General features: G+C 39.1%; 1 protein-coding gene and 1 non-coding gene across 3 annotated transcripts; both read right to left on the bottom strand.

Moving 5' to 3' along the window:
- Positions 1-266: 266 nt before the first annotated feature.
- Positions 267-19,588, bottom strand: LOC113023052 (casein kinase II subunit alpha). Of its 2 annotated transcripts, none has more exons than XM_026169119.2 (13): positions 19,430-19,588; positions 12,473-12,768; positions 12,270-12,381; positions 12,088-12,189; positions 11,133-11,183; positions 10,795-10,854; positions 10,451-10,534; positions 10,120-10,230; positions 8,285-8,386; positions 7,834-7,934; positions 4,758-4,906; positions 4,559-4,648; positions 267-2,198 (listed from the first exon to the last, which is right to left on the bottom strand). In XM_026169119.2, exons 2-13 carry the CDS (start codon positions 12,571-12,573, stop codon positions 2,080-2,082), a joined length of 1,182 nt encoding a protein of 393 aa, XP_026024904.1. In that variant the 5' UTR covers positions 12,574-12,768; positions 19,430-19,588; the 3' UTR covers positions 267-2,079. The 2 variants fall into 2 exon arrangements, with proteins under 2 accessions (XP_026024904.1, XP_026024905.1); XM_026169120.2 differs by lacking the exon at positions 19,430-19,588 and adding an exon at positions 13,270-14,554.
- Positions 10,940-11,076, bottom strand: LOC113023114 (small nucleolar RNA SNORA57). Its single transcript, XR_003272508.1, has one exon. It is a non-coding gene; the product is annotated as a small nucleolar RNA SNORA57 (small nucleolar RNA).
- Positions 19,589-22,047: the final 2,459 nt, after the last annotated feature.

Here is a 22,047-nt window from a genome sequence, read left to right as displayed (position 1 = left end):
ACCACTAGTAGAAACGGCATCCTAGTCATTGTTGCTGTAGGACAGAGTTGTACACACTGAACTCGAGATGGCAACACCTTTCAAAACTGAAGTTGCACTTTGGGATACACAAATATTTCTTTTCCATATTTATATTTTCAGTGTTCATTTAGCATCAGTGCATCTTTCTTAAACTCTTAATTTAGAGCATTTGTGGCAAGACATCCAGATGTTGCATTTGTAGCAGCCCAAGTCTGTGTAATCATGAGAGACATGAATCAGACAGATTTACCTGATAAATAAAACACATGTTTATTTACACAAATATTCTCAAATACTAGTCTTCTACATAAGGACAGAAAAATATATACAGTGATGTAGGGATTTAAACTGCTCCATTGTCGGGTCAATGTATACATGTTTTGATTTATTTGCATTTTCAGGTTTTGAAATGGAAAAAAGGCGTATGTACAGCAGGATCTAAAACTTGCACTTCCAAACTCTGGCACTAAAACATTACGGGAAACCATCTTTCAAATGCTATTATACTCCACTGCTTCCCTCAACGTGTTGGTGAAAGCCAACAAACTGCATGACTCTTCAAAAACGTCACTCACTATACATGAGAGGTGAACTTTTCTCTAACAGTCACCAGCAGGTAGGGCTGTCTCAGTGAAAGGATTATACCTGCCCTACGCAATGCAACATTAATCTTAATTTACTTTACTTACTCTGGATTTTAAGGGGTGCATTTCCCTCATTTAAGCACACTCCTTTTCAAATAAATGGGAGTCTATCCCATTTTGCTTTCATTTCTGGTTGCACTTGCGTCTCAATTCCGTTTCATTTGTGGAGAGGCACGTGAAGAGAGTTGATGACAGCCCCTCATCTTGTTCTTCAGCTCCATAAAAAGTTCAGCAGAGGAACATAGAGGGCCAACAATGTTCCTCCTCTGATTGTGACGTGATTACACAAATACAAATCCTCGCATGTGGCTTTAAAGCACAAAGGTGTTCCAAAAAAAGTAAAAGAAAAAAAGAAGATATACATCACTGTACTTCATTTTGTTGGTATTGTGACAGCCCTACCAGCAAATGACAATGTCCTATGTTTTCATTTCATTCACTACACATATCACACTGTCCACTCTGTGAGCAACTCCTACTAGCTTCCCACTGGAGGGGAAGGGAAAAAAAAGCAATTGGTCAGCCTCTTCTTCCAAACAACTTGAGTAAACTTTGGTTAGATCTTGAAGTATTTCAAGGAACTGGAAAGCAGCACATTTAGAGAAACCATTTCTTTGAGAACCTGAATGACCCTTACCTGGCTTCTTAAAAGATCGCACAACAACACTTGAGTCGAACAGACACCTTGATGGTAGAGAACTTTTATCCAGCAGTCCACAATGTTTTGGATTAGAGAAAATAAAAAACAAAACAAAGGAGGATGACGTGACAGGGAGTCACATAGCAAAAGAAGTCGAGTGATCTTGTTTGGTAAGAAAGGCAAGACAAAGCTACTCGGGCAGAGAAAGTGTTGAAGTGTCATTGTGTTTACATACACCTGGGGTACAGAACAGCACCAAAATACTGTGATCTGGAGGGTGTTTCAACTCTCCTGGGGAGGTCAGATGAGTGTTCTCATTAGGTTGTGTGTTTGATGCTGCTCAGTAGTAAACTATATATATCCTCTTGGTCCTGACAGCCAGCATCTCCCTTTACCTTCTGCTGATATTCTTATTGACCAGTGCCTTCTCTCGCCAAACTAAAACACACAGTGGGGAGGAATGACCATTGCTTAGTCTCACCACCCAAAACATACTTGGGGGCAAAATGAAAAAAATACCAGATAAACAACATTCATTTCATATGTCATGTTAACACTCTCATTCACAGGAGGGAAAACAGCTCTTTTTTGTAAGATAACTGCTGCCTCCAGCTGCTGAAGCGTAGTCACACAGAGTTAAGTTGGATATGGTGACGGCTGGCAGAGAACTGCTAAGACACCCCTCCCCCATCCTGACTGGGTGGTGGTGAAAGTGGGAGATTGATAACACAGGGAGGGGTGGGGGTGTTTTTAGTGTGAATCTGGGTGAGGGTGTCACTGTGGGGCGCCAGCAGCAGCGGGCACCGGGGTGCTCAGGGCATTGGTGGCAGCAGATAGGACAGGTGAGCCAGTGAGAGGCCCCAGGGCAGTAGAGGCTGGCAAGGCAGAGATACCTGAGAGAGAGAAGCCAGATGAGACCATCAGGACAGTCGAGCACTCTGAATATTAGCATTTCTACCTCGGAGCTGACAGAAATTTTTCAACAGTTTAAAATTCGCATGGGAATCGATAAGAATTAACCAATTCCATTATCGATTCTGATTGGGTGCTCATTGACCCGCTTGAAGAGTCACCACCATCGCATTGCATATCAAAGGCTACGTTCACACTGCAGGTCTTAAAGCTCAATTCCGATTTTTTGATCAAATCCGATTTTTTTTGTCTGCGTGTTCACACTACAAATAAAATGCAACAGCAAACGTGCTCTAGTGTGAACGCTCAAAGCGCCCGCATGCGCAAAAGAAGACGTCACGCACAACGCGCTCAGTTTAGACCCAGAGCAAACAGTATGTTTGACTGATGGCTCTTAATATGAAGACTTGTTTCGGACTTTACGTTTCCCAATTTTGCTTTAAGTTATAAAGTTATTTTGTTATTTACATTTGGCCTAATAATGATCCTTACTGCTGTTTTAGAGGAGCGGTGCTTCAAAGGATAGCTGCAGATTTCTGTCAGAATCTGCAGATTATACAGTACAAATAAAATGTTCACGTTTCTCCAACGTTGTCTTCCAAACAGTTTCACTGACATCTACACTGGATGACCAGGAAGCGTTCACGATGTCTTCTCCGGCGCTGATAATCGGCGTCTGTCTTGTGTCAGTGACGTAAAAGACGGATTTAATGCGACATGACCGTTCAAACAGCAGTCGCTTTCTAAAACATCAGATATGTATCGGATTGAGTACCACATATGACAGTGACCCAGGTCGGATTTAAAAATATCGGATTTGTGCCGTTCACACTGTCACACCATGATCGGATACGAGTTGCATAGGGTCAAAAAAGTCGGATTTGATGCGCTTTCGCCTGCAGTGTGAATGTAGCCAAAGACATTTGTGCAAATTAACTGAATGCTGTGTGGCCAAATGTGTTGCATGTTGGAGGTATCAGCTTTGGGGTCATTATTTTAAAAAAGTAATGTATTACACATTACACAGAACAGTTCTGCAGTACAGTTCTTACTCCCAGGAGAAAGGGTTTTTTTCTGTAAAATAACATGAAATGTATTATCTCATAATTACCTTTTAATAATATAAACCTATGGGTTACAGTCCCACACAGCAACACAAATCCCTATCCTAATAAGACAGAGATGATATTTCTCTTAGTATTTATGTGTGAACATAAAGCCAACAGCACAAAGCAAAGATTAAAACCCAGCCCACAGTAATTCTACTTTAGACATATGATACAGAAGCTGCAGCCTGACTGCTCATCACTTTGCTGAAGTTCAGGGTCTGGCTGCTGGGCTGGGGTCAGCATTCACTCAGCTTTGGGTTCTTGACTAGCTGTGGCTAGCATGCTGCGTGTGCAGCTGCTTACAAAGAGTCACAGTTGTGTTAATGGGATAATGTAGTTGTTTCTTTCCTGGAAACAATTTAAAATTTACCACTGCACTCTGATCCTTTTGTGCAATAGAAATAAAAGTGATGCCCATATCTATGCTGTAGACTGCACTACTAGTTTCCTCCTCCAGCACACAAACTGCCCAACTGCAAGTGAAACCAGTAAGCAAAGCAGGCAGCTTTATCAATTCCAAGGATTTGAACTACTGGTTCTGTACAAGAAGAAATAAATCCATAATTTAATGCAATCACACTGTGTGTGACCAAAGGTAAACCAGGAAGTAATATTACGAATCTGAAGTAAATTTTTACTTTAGGACAACAGTGGATATCCTTAATATGGCCGTCCCAGGTACACACCTCCCTTTTTAATAATAATAATAATAATAATAATAATGGATTGCATTTATATAGCGCTTTTCGGGGCCCTCAAAGCGCTTTTCAATGCCACTATTCATTCACATTCATTCAGCTACAGTTGTAGCCACAGCTGCCCTGGGGCAGACTGACAGAAGCGAGGCTGCCATATCGCGCCATCGGCCCCTCTGGCCAACACCAGTAGGCGGCAGGTGAAGTGTCTCGCCCAAGGACACAATGACAGACCGAGACTGTCCGAGCCGGGGCTCGAACCGGCAACCTTCCAGTTACAAGACGAACTGCCAACTCTTTGAGCCACGACCGCCCCATTACATGACAGTAAACTGACATCCAGATTTTTGACATGCATCTTAATGAAGCTAATGCATAATAACTCTGCCATATTAGTTGAGGAAAATGTAAACCTAAAGCACAAGGATGCACAAACCCATAAGTTTTGTTTTTTTAAAGAGAAACTTGGATGGATTTAAAGGCATGGGGATTTAAATTGTAGGCCAGTATACTATCAGTATAAGTGCGCGTTCTCACCAGTTATCATGTTTGCTGTGCTAACAGCAGGGTTCCCACTGGGTAGGTTGGCTGATCCGGTCACACGAGACTGATCTTTCCCAATAGGGACTGTAGAAACAATAAATAAATTACTTCTTGTCATGGCAACCTTCATTTTATTGTTAGCAGAAAAAATAAATAACCATAGATAGACACAGAGGTGATGGTGAGGGCTTACAGAAGTATGGGTGATCCATGGCCTCGCGGGCAGTGAGTCTGGCCTGGTGGTCGTAGCGCAGCAGTTTGTCTAGGAAATCCAGAGCCTCGGGGCTGACCAGGTGCTGGTTCTCACTATGGACAAATCGCTCCCACCGCTTACGAGAATGCCTATTTTGGGGTGGGGGGGATTAGTGCCTTGTGTTTGTATTCGTTTACAAAACAGTAAACACTTTAGATCACAGTGGGTCAAAATTCAAAACTGGAACAAAGTCGCAGGCTAACATTAATATTTATTGAAAAAAAATATAAGAATCAATCTTTTCTTATTGACTCAAACAAGTTTTGCTGAAAAATGGCCCACGGGCCAGAGTTTGACACTCATGCTTTAGATTATCCCATTACAAATTTCTGTAACATTTTGTGGCCACCAAAATGGGTATACACACATGAATGAGTAATAAGATGGGAGTGGAGAAGATATACTCAGTGGATCATCAGTCACCCAGGAGCTAAAACTCTTCTTTTGAACTGTGATATTTAACTTAAAATGTGCAACATAAATACAATTTTATTCACATTGATTCTTTGTATTGCTCTGTTCTCTTGTGGATATTTCAGTCTTTGTGGAGTTTGGTTGTGTTTGTTTCTGACTGGAATATCACAAACCATGAAGAAATTCCAATTTGACCCATCTTAGATTTACCTGACCAGGGTTTTAATAGTTTTGCAATTTTCATTAGTTTTTATTTTTATTTAGTTTTGACTTCAGATTTTCAATTTTATATCAGTTTTAATTAGTTTTTACCAATTGTTTGCTAGTTTAGTTTAGTTTTTATTTTTTGAAAATCCTTAGTTTCAGTTTAGTTTTGATTAGTTTCTGTTATAGTTTTAGTTGTATTTGCAATAATTAAGTGTAACAAAATCCCAGTTTCATCATATCAGTCATTCTCTTCTGCTTATTCTTGGGTATGTTGCTATTCCAGCTACCATACCCTGCACCCTGGACAGGTCGCCTGTCTGTCGCAGGGCTAACACGCAGAGACAGACAACTCACATTCCCACCTATGGGTTAAATAAATAAATAAATAAATAAATAAATAAATAAATAAATAAATAAATAAATAAAGGCAGATGAACAACCATTGATACCAGGCAACTATAAAATGTATATCTTGGCCCCAATGACACTATTAACTCTTGCAGCACCGGGTGTTCGTAATTTTGGTTCAAGTGAATTGATAAACTTTGTGAAGGCAATTGACTCACACAGTTATGTAGATATCCCAGTCCTGTTGTCTCGGGATGCATCACGCTGCCTGCCTGGGGTTAGTTTCTGTTTCTGGGGATGAGGGTTGAGTGTGCTCCCTTACCTTCTCAAGGTAAGCTAGGTTAGCCTTCTTGTGTGAGCTTTTCAAGTGCACTTTAAGGTTTGTGGGATTTTTTCCCCTTTAGAAATGTCCCTCATAATTTGTCTCTTTCCACTACAAGACACTTGTTTTATCCAAAACACAGTCATATTCAAAGTAATCCCAAATTGGACTCTGGCGCTTTCTCCCGACTTTTCCTGACATGATTCTGCGCGTGGACGGAGCAGCAACACAGACGACTCAACTAACGTGCTGCCACCTGCTGGCATAATTAGACAGCAAGAAAAAAATCTGGAAACTAAACTTCATTTTCACCCTTGACTATTGTATGACACGCACACATCAATGAAACTAAACACATTTTTGCTATAATTTCAGTTAATTTTAGTTAGGGCTGCTCAATTAATCGAATTTTAATCACGATTACGATCTGGGCTTTCAACGATCATTAAAAATGACTGAGCCGATTATTAGCCCCTCCCTAATTTATCCGCGACACCTTAAAGGCCGGTCCGTGAAAATATTGTCGGGCATAAACTGGTCCGTGGCGCAAAAAAGGTTGGAGACCGCTGATTAAGAGGACCCGAGGGAAGCTCGGAAAGCTAAGCAGAAGTTATTTGGAGAGTGACTGCCGTTGGTTGAAAAGAGAGTTAAAAAAAAAAAACTTCAGTGGTGTTGCACACTATTTTATATTATTTTTTAAAGTCATTGTTAACCCTTTAAAGCCGGTCAGAGCAGCACGCTCCGTTTTGCGTAACTATTTTTAAATCCCTGTAGAACCTGAACCGTGTAAGCTAGCGCAATAATTTGTTTTCCATATGAAACCGGAGGAGTTGTACTTACATCTGATGCCATCAGCTTGTCCTCGGTCACGGTTTCGTTCCACATATAGCTTTGCAAAAACTGCATAAAAAGCGCTTGCAGGAACAAAAACATAATATTCCAGAAACACGCTTTGCCGTTCCTATCAGCTGTTCGTAACACTTCCCACAGCGAAATGATGCACATGCTGTTTTCTTTGCAAATTTGCATCATAGGATTGTTTTTTGTTTTTCCTGCAGTATATAAAAATTGCTGTATCTCCAAAATAAAACTATGAAGACACTCAAAATAAATTTCCTGTTGTTGTAAACTATTTTTTGCAACTTTATTGTATTTAAAGTTTTGAGGGATAAGCCTCTTAAATTTCTCCAAGTAGAAATATATGTAAACAAAACAAAAGCGATTTTCAATTTTTTTTGTAGTTTATTGCACTTTTTTGCAATTTATGTAATTACTATGGACTTAATGCATACATATTATTAAAATATGGGCTATAACAGTTGTATTGATGTATAGCAACTTGAAATGCTCCCACAAATGGCACTACAGCATGTAAAAAAAATAATATAAGCTCTGGTGGACTTGGTTCTATAGTAGGTCTTAAAGGGTTAAATAAATATCGTCAAATAATCGTGATCTCAATTTCAGTGAAAATAATCGTGATTATCATTTTTGCCATAATCGAGCAGCCCTAATTTTAGTTAGTTTTGTGAACACTCATGACAGCTTTAGTTAGTTTTCCTTTTTTGTTTTTATTTTTATTTCCGTTAACGAAAATGTTTTTTTACTTCTACTTTTCGTTATTTCGTTAGTTTTCGTTAACGATAATAACCATGTACCTGACAACATGACCACCCCCCCCGCCGCAGGTGTATTTGCTAACAATAATTCAGCTGAACCTAGTACCTGCCAAGAATGTCATTGAAGCGAGGTTCCAGCTCAATGTTGTATTTGTCTATGTAGTCGTAGAGGTCTTCTGTCCCCAGCACCTTGGCTATTCTCACCAACTGCAGGAGAACATGCAACAGTCATTTAGAAATCATCAATCACACACATGCACTATAATAAAATCTATTTCCCAGCTGTTTACAGAAAACATCTAGACACTTAGTAGATCAAAACCCTATTAAACAAAGCTCACGGTAATATCTATAAATCCTGCTGGGAATTAATTTAATAGTCGTTTAAAAAAAGAAAAAAAAAGAAAAAGAAACTACAGTAGTTGACTAGTTTGAAGGACAGAAAACATCAACAGCCAAAATAAATATTCTGTGTATACTTTATGTGCGTTATAAAACTCATCATCTTTAAAATTAACAAGTACAGGGAAACACAATAATAGCTTAGATTTATTCACCTGGTCATAATTGTCATGACCATGAAAGAAAGGTTCCTTTCTGAAGATCATGGATGCCAGCATACAGCCCAAGCTCCACATATCGAGGCTGTAGTCATACATCTGAATACAGAATACAGTGGAAGAGCCAATGATGAGGAAAGATGAGAGAAGATGACTGAAACACTACTCGCTGAAATCTGTTACAAAGTCTATTTATTTACCTTACAATATAAAGCACCTTGAGGTGACTTGATATGATTTGGCACTATATAAATAAAACTAAACTGATTTGACTTAAAATACAGCTAGAGCTGGGCGATATGAGATTTTTTCATATCACGATATGTTTTTTTCATTTCAGGCGATAACGATATCTATCACGATATAAGCCAAATAACTATATTTGTAAGATTTAAATGTGCCGTTGCTCACAAGTAAAATGTGAAATAATCAGCAGCTTGTTTTTATTTAAATATTTATTTCCCATAATAAGTTCAACAGGGTAGATGTACTTAAGGAACATGAGACTTTTTCAGATAAATAAAGGCAAATATTGCAAACTACACAAAAGGCAGCCGCTAAAGCGTTTAAGTTTCAAAATAGAACAAACGAAACAGACTAAATTGTCAATTCCACTTAGAAACAAAATATTAATTCTAAAAATAAATCTTAGTTTGTTTTACAGAAGAACAGACAAAACTGACTAACCTTTGTCAATATCAAATAAACTGAGAACTAAAAGGAAATTCTCAATCTCTCCTTGTTGTATAGCTTAGCTTTTCAAACAGTCTTAACAGTTACTTTAGTCTGACAAAAGCCGAATGACGAATTAGCGCTTCCAGTCAGAGACTGAGGCTACGTCCACACGTACACGGGTATTTTTGAAAACGGAGATTTTCCGTTTTCGTTTTAAAAAATAATCCCGTCCACACATAAAGGGAGAAATGAAGGAAAACGCTGCTATGAACATGCCAAAGCAGCAGGTGGCACTATATTCCTAACCGTGCAGAAATGTTGGCCAATCAGAAGTCTAGAAGCCTCGGTGGGAAAAAGTAAACAAAGCTGGGGCATAGAAGCAGAACAGAGTCGTATGTGTGGAGGGACAGTAACTGTGTATATGTAAGCATTTAAACACTGCAGAGAGTAGAATTAACAGTAACAGTATTGTAGAAATTCATTTCACCGAAACAATAACGTGGCGCACAGTGTGACGCATGCACCAGTTTATTGTATTTCCAGACTTGCTTTCGGCACAATTTACAGTGCACGCTACTCTGTTTTTGTCAGACTTGAAATAGCCGAAATACCTTCACACTACGGAACTTCTATGGCTCTTCCGTTCGACAATCTCTCCGGCGTTGGAACCATCATCTGTTTTCTCTTCGGTCACGCTCGGTTGATTTTTCTAGTCGGCACACTCATTTCCTCCATTACGCGCTGGCTCCATTACCCGCTGGCTGTTTCCCAAACAAACACACGTGCGGCTTGGCACTTGTGCTGTACGTAACAAGTCACGCGACGTGACGCTGCGGCTGTGATTGGTTCGGCTCTGCGCTGCTTAATTTGGATTGGCTGACCTTTTTTTTTTTTTTTTTAAGAGGACAAGAGCGGCGAGGTCTATCGCGATAGCTTAATTTCTCTATCGAGTAAAAGTTATATCGCGATACATATCGTTATCGTTCTATCGCCCAGCTCTAAATACAGCCTAGCAAAAGGAACAAGACTGTAATTTTGGACACAACAGGTTCATTCAGTGACTGACAAAGACTCAAAATTCAGTATCCACAGTACAAAGACCTCCAACTGCACTCCAGAAAAACGCTAAAGCACACGCTACTACCTCACTGCCATACCTGATAGTCCACCAAAAGTTCGGGTCCTTTAAAGTAGCGAGATGCAACTCTGACATTGTACTCCTGTCCTGGATGGTAAAACTCAGCCAGACCCCAGTCAATAAGACGCAGCTACAAAGAAATTAAGCGATTAGCACTCAGAACCAGGGTACGTACTAAGTACAAGTAAAGTAAGTGGAAATTAAAATATTGTGCTTCAACCTGTGAATGCAGTAGAGGGACTGTGAAGAATAGGAATCCACACAGAGAGGCAAACAGAAAAGCACAACAGCAATGACAATGAACTTGATCATGTTGTTACATTGCAGAAGCAACATTATCTCTCACCCACCTTACGGTGCTCATGATCTATCATCACATTATGTGGCTTCACATCTCTATGCATTATTCCCATGCTATGGCAGTAATCCAGAGCCTACAAACAATACCAAAGGGACTTTGTTAAATACTGTTTAAGTTTTTCTTCCCAAGATTTCCAAAAGAGCTAGAGATAATTAGTTGATTCTCCCTTCAGGAAAATGCTGATAACAAAATGAATTCAAGTATAAAAAGCCAAAGAAAAACACAGTCAAAGAACATTTTCCAGGGAATTAGTGTCTTGTGAAAGGTCTTCATCTAAACATGTATCACAACGTTCTGAGTTTGACACATCATAGAGTGAGCTGGAGGACTCACCTTGAGGATCTCATACATGTAGAATCGAATATCATAGTCCGTCAGGGTCTGGTATAGTTGCTGAATACCAAAAATAAAATCATTAGCCTTTTAATGGTAAAGTCCTACAGCTAAATGACAGCACCCATGTGTCACACAGAAGGAGCACTGTGCCAGTGATTGAGGATAGAACCAGAAGACTGTTGACTTTCTGGCACCGAAGACATAGCACTGGACTATCCTATTCCTCCATCACATACACACACGTGTATGGTAAAACAACGAGTATGCCAAGAAAGGAGGGTGAAATATATTACAATAAAATGCGCGACAGAATAAAAATCATAGTGTGTTCCTACCTTGAAGTCTGTGTTGTTAACATGTTCAAAGACTAAGGCAGGTGTTCGGGACTGCAAGAGAGACATTTCGTGTACTTTATTTTTCGTTTGCAGTTTCATACAAAATCCAAACAATTGAAGAAGAAGAAGAAGAAGAAGAAGAAACAAAGAAAAAGCACTAAATCTATCTCTGTACAAGCCAAGCAGACAGCCACACTGTGAGCCTTACATTTTGTTTTAATATAAAACATCAAAAGTCTAATCAAACTGTGGTCTCTCTCACCATAGGCTGCACAACCATATCCACAAATAATGCTAATCACAGTGTGAATCAGAGCTACCAACTTTCACTATTAAATCTTTGATGCTCTATTAAAATCAGTTTCTATTTAAGTAGAAATAACCATGAAAGATATTCTCCACTCTCACCCAGGGAGATGAGTTCTGGAGATTTCTACCCTCTGCTTTTTGGACACATTTTTTTTTTAACTGGTCGCAGAAGGTTTGTCCAAAAATAAATAAAATAGGTACTCAGAAACCACATGTTACAATAGGGTAGATATTTCATAAACAGGGTACTTCTGCTCTTGACTTCTAAAATTCTAAATCAGAAATCTTAATCTGTATTTGTTTAAATCTTGAATGACCATGATGGCTCAGACACAATGTGTTGCTCCACTGCTTGGACAGAGCCCTCACTACATTTTATTACTATAAAACTGCTTACATGTATCTATCTAGCCGTGGTTATTTAAGTACTTACAGACACAAATTTCCCAAGTGTAACCAATAAGCTGGCACAAGTGGTAGGTTCAATGTGCTATTGGTACAATGACACCATCCCAAAATTTAATGCATCTTTTTTCTGAATAACACATTATGTAATCAGAAAAAAGAAAACGCAAATAAAATATAATTTCTGCTGTACTTGTGAACAAGACCTTAAATGTTCTTCATTAATAACTATGATACTTACTACAGGGTCTTTCACTATATCAATTAGAGAGATTATGTTAGGACCTCCACGCAGGTTCTCCAGAATCTTAATTTCACGCTTTATTTTCTTTTTCTTTACAGGCTAAAGGATAAACGAAGAAAAAGAATTAGGATGCATAATGACTTCATGAGATATAAAAGTAAGCCTTTGTACAGCTTTACCTTGAGTATCTTCACCACAACCTTCTCGTTATTGGTGATGTTGATTGCCTCAAAGACTTCACTGTACTTGCCACGTCCTAACTTCCGCACTAACTGAAAATCATCCTGGTTTCTGTAAAATACAGTAATTTTGCAACCAAATATCAGTTACGAACATTTCTCAACTAGCATGTGTAAATTTGTCTAGAAGTCAAAATATTTACCCCCATTCAACCACATGGGACTCATAGTCCCAGTACTCCCTTGGCCGGTGAGTGTTGACCTCTGTGTACACTCGGGCCCGGCTTGGCACGGGTCCTGACATGTCCGACAGCTTGGCGGATATGATGGGGAAATCTTACTGCAGCGTATGACAGCCAGAGGGATGGAGGCTGGGGGGGAGGAAGAGGGGGTGGGGGAGGGAGGTAGGGGTGAGGGGGTAGATCCCACAAGGGAATGGGGTTGGGGGGGGTTTTGCCTGAGGATGGGGGGAGGGGCCACCAGGGGCAAGGTGGGAAAGCTGACAAAAAATGATTGGAACAGAAAATTAATGATCAAAGAAACCTGGTTTAAGGTATCTGGTTAAGATAACATACGCTAGCCTGTTTCAGTTCAAGGTTAAAGGAGCTAGTAAACACAAACAGAAGTGATTAATTAGTCAAATGGTTTTGGCCAAACCCTAAGAGAGAACATGACATCAACAGGTGGATTACCTGCGATGTGCGATAACTGTGATCAGTATTGCGATAACGATATGACTTCTGATAAAATAAATAGCAAAAAATAAATAAATACATAATTTCCGTTTTACTGCAACAGTTTTATTTAAAGAAAGCTGCTGTATTAGCAGTGTAACAACAAAGTGCACTTTAACATTGAAACATTGCCCCCATAAAAGATTTTCTGAGGCTTGAATTCTGAAAGACATCCTTCCCGATCTCTATAATTAGTTTTAAATAAACATAACTTAAATTATACTGCAAATGATCTCAGTGCAGTTGTTCATCATTTTACCACTCACCAAGTAGTTATGTCTAGAAAATACACAGTCTCTAGACACCGTGTTTTCAGTTCAAAGTCTTCGGTGAGGAAGTGCACTGTGAAACTCATATATGGTTCCGTTGTATGACTTGACCATAGGTCTGTAGTGCTTGCGTAGTTTTCAGCTTGGCTTAGTTCAAACATGACGGTCTTGCGGCATGTTTCGTACATTTGTGGAATGGCGAACTGGTGAAGCCCTCCCTGCTAACTGTATTTATAGGCATCATGTCTTTAGCCAAAAAAAATGTGTAATGGCCTCTGTTATTTCTTTGTACCGCTTCGACGTTTTCTCATAAGGAGTTCCACTTGAAAAACTCTGATACAGAGACGGCTGTTGGACTGCGGTGCTCTTTGTCTTAACATTAGCAACCTTTGTTTGGCTAGCCCTGTCTTTCTGGAACTCTTCAAACAGTTCTCTGTGATTGTATTGAAGATGATGGTGGAGATTAGTTGTGTTTCCTCTGGTGGTTGCCACGAGTGTCCGGCAAGTTTTGCAGAGTACCTGTGTTTGGTAAAGGTCGTGTTTATTAAATCCAAAGTACCTCCAAATAAGCGAGGTACTATTTTTTTTTAGCCACGAGTTCATAAGTCAGTAGCGCTTTCGTCATGCGTCTCGCTCTCAGATGACAGAAACCCAGTAGTCAGTCGAATAGGTACTAGGTGAAAAGGGCTATTAATCCCAAATAGGGCAGGGCAATATGGCCAAAAATATTTATCACAATATATATTTGAAAATTTGCGATAACAATATAACTGACAGTATAATTGACGCAAGACAAAATACTTTACAACTCCACAACTTCATTAGTGCAAAAAAGAAAAAAAAAATCCATCAATGTATTTTCACTTAAACACGCAGCTGTTTTTATGTGCATTAAAGTTATATAAAAATTTAACAGTGCAAATGAAAATTCTTTGCTGACAGTTTAACCAAAAGGCATTTACAGTGGAAATTGGCCAACATATCCTGAGCATAACCATGTATAATATCCACAAAACTTAAAGAGGTTATACACACACAATACGGTAACATTATGTTGAGCCACAGTACGTATCACTCCACGAGGTTCCTGACTACGGTAGCCGTAATTCTCCGACAATCCATCAAGCGGTGCAGCTTATATATAGCATATCATAGCTTATCAAAGTCGTACTAAAACATTTTTTGACAGATTTTTGGATCGGATCAGTAATAACGACGGTCCGGTTGCACGCGCTTTGGTGTGTATCTGACGGACGAAAGCCAAACCAGTTCCACACCACTGAAGTTGCACCATGCACCAAGTTAGCACATGATTCTCCTTATGGGGACCTGATATGTTTAATATGCTGCTGAGAATATAGCCCAGAAGAAGCGTATAGTATAGCTTTTATTTTGGAAAGAGCCATTTCTCTGTGATAAACTCTCTTTTCCAAAGATGAGTGATTTCTCGATCAGTTAATTTTTTTATTACTTTGTTGTTTCAGCAACATTAAATTTAAAAACTGTACTTTTGAGTTAAAATATATATTTATAATTTTAATAAATGACAAATTAAAAAAGGCATGAACATTTTTTTGTATCGAAAAAAATATCAAAACCGTGACACCAAAGTATCGAACCGAACCGAATTTTGTGTATCGTTATATAGCGATATATTCTTTTCTTCTGTATAACGTATTTTACACACTATAAGGCACACTTACCATCTTTTAATTTTCTCAAAAATCGACAGTGTGCCTTATGTATGACTTCTGGTTGTGCTTACTGACCTCGAACCGATATTATGTGGTACACAGCGCGCAGATATCTGTCAAATTTTTTTTAGTATGACTTTGGTAAGCTATGAAGGCGCACCGCTGCCGTAGTCAGGAGCCCTGCGCACTAATCTGGGTCCAAAACGCCATCCACGTCAGGTCCCAAAGTCAAAAGGAACACTGCGGCATCACTGAGAGTTAAAAACTGTCTAAATTCTTTCATCTGTAATAAAATGATCAGCGTTCTGCTCTACCAGGTGTAACAATTAAGTTTAACATCCAGGCATCCATGAAAACAGAATTTATTAAATTTAAAGTTAGAAGTTAGCAGGAAGTTAGCTCGCTATTTACCAACTAAACACGATATGCCATGTTATGACTGAGAGATTTCTGAAAAAATTCAAACGTACAGCTCTGCTATCACTTCCAACATAAAAGAAGACAGAAAAATAAACAGCAGTGACGTTCGTAGGGTTACTGAAGTTGGGCTAGCTGCTATATAATGATCTCCTACGTGATCGCTAGCAAAACATCTATGTTAGCATAACATTAGCACAGTGAAGCTGAAAGATGAACATTAACTTTTTTCCACTCGATAAAAGTTAACGTGAGGGTTTCTGGTGGTTAGGTAACAAATGCAATCGCATGGCAGGATGCTGTAAACGGACCAAACTTCAGTCAGGAGAACAACTGAGAAAAGGTTAGTCATTAATAAACTGCAACAACATGGGAATAGAGCAGCTGCGAGAGAATTCAGCATTAATAAATCAATGGTATGGAAGTGGAGGAAGCACAGTTTTTGTCTTTCCCCATATTCCAAAAGTGCTTCGTCTTAGGGCTGCGCGATATGACCAAAATCTCATATCCCGATATAAGAATTCTATCGTCCAGATAACGATATAAATCACAAAAATGTAAAATTTTCTGTAAATTCTGTGAATCTTGGGCAGCTCGTCTTGCGGGAAGTGTTTCCAGCTGCACGTCATGTGTCAAGTGTTTTAACCGATGCATGAAACGATACATTTTTAGACGTAAGTTGTAAAGGCCGCAGTTTTCTTTGTGAGTATTTATTACACGGCGTGCTGCGGGGAAAAGCCTGTTCTAACATTTGAGTCTAAGGTTTATTTTTTAGCACCTGGCGGCTCTTTTTTGCTTCTCATCCGTAAATAATCTGCTCTTTCACGTGATTCAGTTTATTTTGAAAAGCCTCAACAGGATCTTGGGCTTTATTGTGAAAGGTTTATGTGGAACATAAGCAAGCGGACACGCGATGGTTTTACTGTCGTTGTTGCTAACCACAACGCATAAAAACAGGTGCTTGTCTGTCCGTAGTGTGGTTATATTAAATATAAGAGAAAGAGAGAATTTTAAGAAATTAATATAACCACTACAGTGACCATCAAAACCATGAAAAAATATTGCCGTAAATAGTTTATTTTGCGACACCACGAAACAAACAATAGCTAAAATGAAACGATAGACGTTTTTATATCGTCATCCGATATATATCGTTATATCGAACAGCCCTACTTCGTCTCTTTGCTATTTCTGTTGCCCGGCATAATTTGCAGATGTTGTATGCAGCCGCTGCAATGCTTTCGACCAAAACAGGTGCGGCTTGATGACACCATCAACATGCGCTATTGTGGTAGAGTGGTATAGTAAAAATCTCTACCGTTGGCCAAATTTCTATTGTTTCTACCGTATACCGTTTATACCACCTACCCCTACTCGCTAGTTTCCACATAAACATGCTATAGCATATTCTGACAGGGAGGTTTCGGGTGGGGGGGGGGGGAGGGGGAAGCTCTGCTATCACTTCCAACTAGGGCTGCCACGATTAGTCGACTAGTCACGATTATGTCGACTATTAAAATCGTCGACGACTGATTTAATGGTCGACGCATCGTTTGAAGCTTTGTAAGATCACAAAGGACGCAGGAATGAGTAGTAGGATTTAAGAGTGTAATAACGGACTGAAACAGAAGATGGCAGCACTGCATGTACAAGGATGCCAGCTGCCGTTAAGAAGAAGCTGTGTCCCAGAATTCATAGCGCAGCCCAGCGCAGTTGTCAACAATGGCGGCAGCTAGTTAGTTTTAACTTTACTCTTATTATTCTTTCTGGGTCACAAAATAAACGTTTAACATATTTTCAGGCGAGAATGTAGCTGTGTAAACCTCAAATATCTGCTCAGTTTATCAAGACACCACGTATTTTCAAAAGCGCTCCGACGTTTTCGGAGACGTCTGTTACCTACTAGCTCGTTAGCTAGGCGGGGGCAAGGCTAACTAGAGCCGTGAGAACACCGGACTCCCGGCAAATCGTTTTCAAACCCACCGCCGTCTTTCGCTAGTCAGGTTAAACATATATATAAGTCACTTAGATAACTTAAAAATGTTATTGTTTGGCTTTCTTTAGTATTTTATTTGTTCCTGAGTAAATCGGTTTGGCTGAGATTAAAGTTATAGTTTTTGCACAGCTAAAACTGTCAAGCAGACAGCTGATTGTCAGAAGTGTGAGACGCTGGAGAATATACTCCGGTGTCCTGTTATATTTTAGAAAGCAAGGAGTTTATTAAACTTCACCGAAACAATCTGCAAATTTCATTAAAAATTAATAAACTACCATCTTGTCTTTATTTTTAGTTAGCACAAACACTTCAAGCTGTAAGCTAATGATAGTTATATAAGACCAGATGCTTCTGGTGCAATAAGCTGTACGCTGTACGTCCAATGGATGATGATCTGATTAGTCGACTAATCGCAAAAATAATCGGTGACTAGTCGACTATCAAAATAATCGTTTGTGGCAGCCCTACTTCCAACATAAACGAAGACAGAAAACTAAACAGCAGTGACTTTTGTAATTTGCAGATAATATTGCTTGCAGCCGCTGCAATGCTTTCGACCAAAACAGGTGCAGCTTGATGACACCATCAACATGCGCTATCGCGGTAGAGCGGTGTAGTCAAAATCTCTACAATTGGCCAAATTCATATCGTTTCTACCATATACCATTTATACCGCCCACCCCTACTTCATGGGATGGGCTTCTATGGTCAAACAGCTTCACCCAAGCTTTACATCACCAAGCACAATGTAAATTATTGGAGACAGCGCTGTAAAGCATTAAGCTGGACATGGAGTGACAAATCACACTTCCCTGTTTGGCAATCCAATGGACAAGTCTAGGGTTGGTGGTTGCCAGAATTGTCCCGCACTGTGCCGAATGTGAAATTCGTTGGAGGGGAATTATGATGTGGGGTTGTTTTTCACGAGTCCATTAGTTCCAGTGAAAGAAACTGTTAACACTTTAGTATAAAAAGACATTTTTAAAAATTTCATGCTCCCAACTTTATGGGAACAGTTTGGAGATGGCCTATTCCTGTTCCAACATGACTGCACACTAGTGCACACAGTCCATAAAGACATGGATGAGTTAAGTTGGTGTAGAAGAAGTTGACTGGCCTCAAACTTTACCAGCACTTCATGTCCAACATCAGTGTCTGACCTCACAAATGCACTTCTGGAACAATGGTCACAAATTCTCATAAACAGTGCTAAACTTGTGAAAACCTTTTCCATTAGAGTTGAAACCATAATAATAATAATAATGGGATATCACTCAAGGTCTTACGCATGTCAGGCAAACAAGTAAAAGCAACATAATGTATATAACGCCAACTGGATGTTATCACTTCAGCTTATGACCCTTCGTTTTGACTGATAGGTTGCTCACCATTGGGGATTAAAAAAACCGTTAGCTCTCTCTTTCACACGTGATTGACACAGTCTTCCACATAGGGTAAATACAAAAACATCCCGAATGTACCTTTCCGCATATATTCCTAAATTTAACTTAACTTTAAGAAATGAATCGTCCCTCACTTATAATCAACGAAGAATCATGCACCGGGGACCTTTTTTCAGATGAACCGGTGATAAACTCGTGGGTTCAATAGAAATCCCGCTAACTTTAGCTAGATGGAGGAGTTAAGTAGTCCTCTAGCACATTTAAGTATTGCCAAATTGAATTAACCTTTTGCACAAGGCTCGCATACCACCTTTCACCGAAAACCGCAACACTAGATATAACGGTAACGTGGACTAGAGTCATGTTATCTTTCAATTAGATAATTTGCGTACTCGTTTGAATTCGACATTCGGTAAGTCAAATGTAATGCGGTGGATATTGTGTTTATCGATAGTTCAAGCACTTGATCTAGTTCGTTAAATCCAAGACCGGTACTGCTTTCTGTGTATTGAGGTTTCGTTAACTTATGGGCTCTGGGCAGGCCCTGTCTAATAGCCTGCTAACCTTATCATGGCTAACATTAGATTCCAACAGAAAAGCTGTTTTTGCTAAATCAACAGTGAACACAAAATTTGGCTGGTATTTACCCCCTTGATCAGTTCTAGGACCGAAATGCTTCCAAATAATGAGGGCTTCTGCAAACTAAGAGTCCTCGCCTCCCTCCTTCACCGGTGCGCCCGTGCCAGTGTATGATTTCTGCTGTATCAGAGACAATATGGCTGACCACCACCTACATCCTACGTCCCAGACATTTTCTACGGGGGCACTCGAGGGACAAACTTGTAGAAAGTTGCAAAACCATAGACTGTAGTACTGGAGACTCGTTAAACAATTATTAAGATATTCTGGATTGTATTTTTAAACCAAGGTAGTATATTTTTGTACACAAAGAAAACACGACTGAAAGACGTTATTGTCCTTATATTTTCTAACTGTCCTGTATTTCACAAGGAATGCTTGCTGCCTCTTGGCTTAAAGAAACAAGCCAAGAGTCAGCGTGTTCCACAAAATATCCCATCGTCAGTAACTCTCCTCAGGCTCAAGCTTGCGTATTGGGTGTTAGTGTGACAGATAAAAACTGAAAATACGAGAAGGAGAAGAAACATTAAACTAAAATGAACTTACAGAAGCATATTTTTATTGTTTTCTTGGCTGAAAGGTGTGTCAATTTCTTTGGTCCAATTATCTGAGGCTTGTTTCTAATGAATACTTAAATATCAAAGGTGTTTCTACAAGCAGCTGAATCATGGTGTGCACTTAGTCATTCACAAAACTGCACAGAGTGCTGTTAAAACCTCTTTTTCACATGACTGTAAATGCATGAAGCCGGAAGAGAGCTTGTTGGAATAATATGGTATGCTTTGAGGTCCTTGAGGAAACTTCAAAACTATGCTAGCTGTGTCTAAAAGGGGGCGCCCCAACATTAAGAAACATGCATGCTGTTCTTCAGCCTGTCTCCTTAGTGGAAAGGAGTAGTGGAAACATAATATAATGTATACCACACAGCTGTGCATCAGGATTCTTACACAGTGTTGGCTTCTTTTTGGAGCTCACTGGTTTATTGCAGTCTTTGCAATGATTTCATAAATTAGGCCAAAACGACTTTCAAATAATTGTGTTTTGAGTAATGATTTATGCACATGTGGTTTTTAACCACGAAATTTTACATTTTTAAAGCAAACAGAATTTTTGCTCTCTTATCTCTTACTGAAAAAATAAGTATCTTCAAATATATTTTTAAAATATGTGCCTTTAAAATGTTAAATATTCTAATATTATATTATATTATAAATAATAACTATTATTTTGAAGTTGGAGTGCTGAGAATTTAGTCTGTTTTGTATGTTTTAAAAACATTTTAGATCGACTTTATTAAAAATAAAGACCTCAAAGTGCGCAAACTAGCATTAATATTTTTTTTGTTTGTCTTAATTTTTGATCTTTCAAACCTTAGTATTGGATCACAACAAACTATTACAAATCTGTGTATACATGTTTGGAGGTGGAGGAGAGGTTCTGTTGCAGTTCCTTGTGCATTAAAATGGTTGTATTCAGTTTCATTGTTGTGTTGGAAAAATCGTCTCCTGACAAAGTCTCGAGCTGGAAGTCATCTTTTCATCCAGTATAATCTGGTTCACCTTGTGCATCCCCTCTCAGCACACTTTTGTTTTGTTTTTTGCATGGCATCCTTCTGTCTCTTGCACGGTCTTAGCATGTCAAAAGCACTTACTTTCAAATTTTCCAAATCAAAAAGTCATGTTCTTTACTTTCATATAATCTCCCTTTTATAGCATTTCTGAAACTTCCTTATGATCAGGATCTTTAATAGCTTCTTAATATTCTAAAATGGAAATAGGATTCAGTCATCATATCGCACATCAGCAATTTTAATCAAAAATAGTACAAAAACATTTAACAGGAAATTTGGTTAATGTAACTTGTTTATATTCCCAAATACCCTGCTTATCAGATAAATGAGATGTTTAAAACAGCAGGAGCCTATTTTTGCTTTGTTCTCTGAGAGGTAGTTGGAGTAGAAGATGACATATTCATTTCTGATGGCGCACAGCGTGCAGGTCATGGAGGTTGTTAGGGGCAGTAGGTTTCTGTCAGTGAGACTATTCATTGTGCTCTTTGGGGAAACTGATTGAGGATATCCTCCAAACAATTGCTGTGGATGTTGAAATTGGTTCAAAAGTTTTCCAAGGTATATTCTTCCTCCCATCCATCTCCGAGATTCAGGAGGCTCCAAGCAGCGAACAATTGTATTTATTGGGTCCAAGCTCATTCTTCATGTCTAGTTAAAATGTAGACTTGCATGCTTCCTTACATCTAGGATACATTTTCCTATGTGATGTCACAACTTAATATATGTTGCTTTGTGTGTGGGGATTTGTCGGTGTCGAGTGGACAGTTATCGCTTAAAAATCTCTACACAAGCACACTACCTTTAATTACTCTGTGGTGACACAGAGGGTCAAAGGGAAGTGCACAGTAGAGTTTGATTATATGTCACAAAAGAGAATGGGAATTTAGTTACCCAGGAAAAATCTGTTTTACTTATCTAGTAAGGGTTAGATATATAAATATTTAGGGAGCATGATTCTTTTAAAAGCAAAGGAGTCATCAAACAAAGCCAAAAAAGAGAAAACACAATAGCATATGAAATCTTTAGGGACCATTACAGGCATCAGGTTACTGCGGA

Source organism: Astatotilapia calliptera, chromosome 5 (genome assembly GCF_964374335.1).
Source record: "Astatotilapia calliptera chromosome 5, fAstCal68.1, whole genome shotgun sequence".
In the NCBI taxonomy this organism is placed as follows: Eukaryota; Metazoa; Chordata; class Actinopteri; order Cichliformes; family Cichlidae; genus Astatotilapia; species Astatotilapia calliptera.
This window is presented reverse-complemented; position numbering and strand designations above follow the sequence as displayed.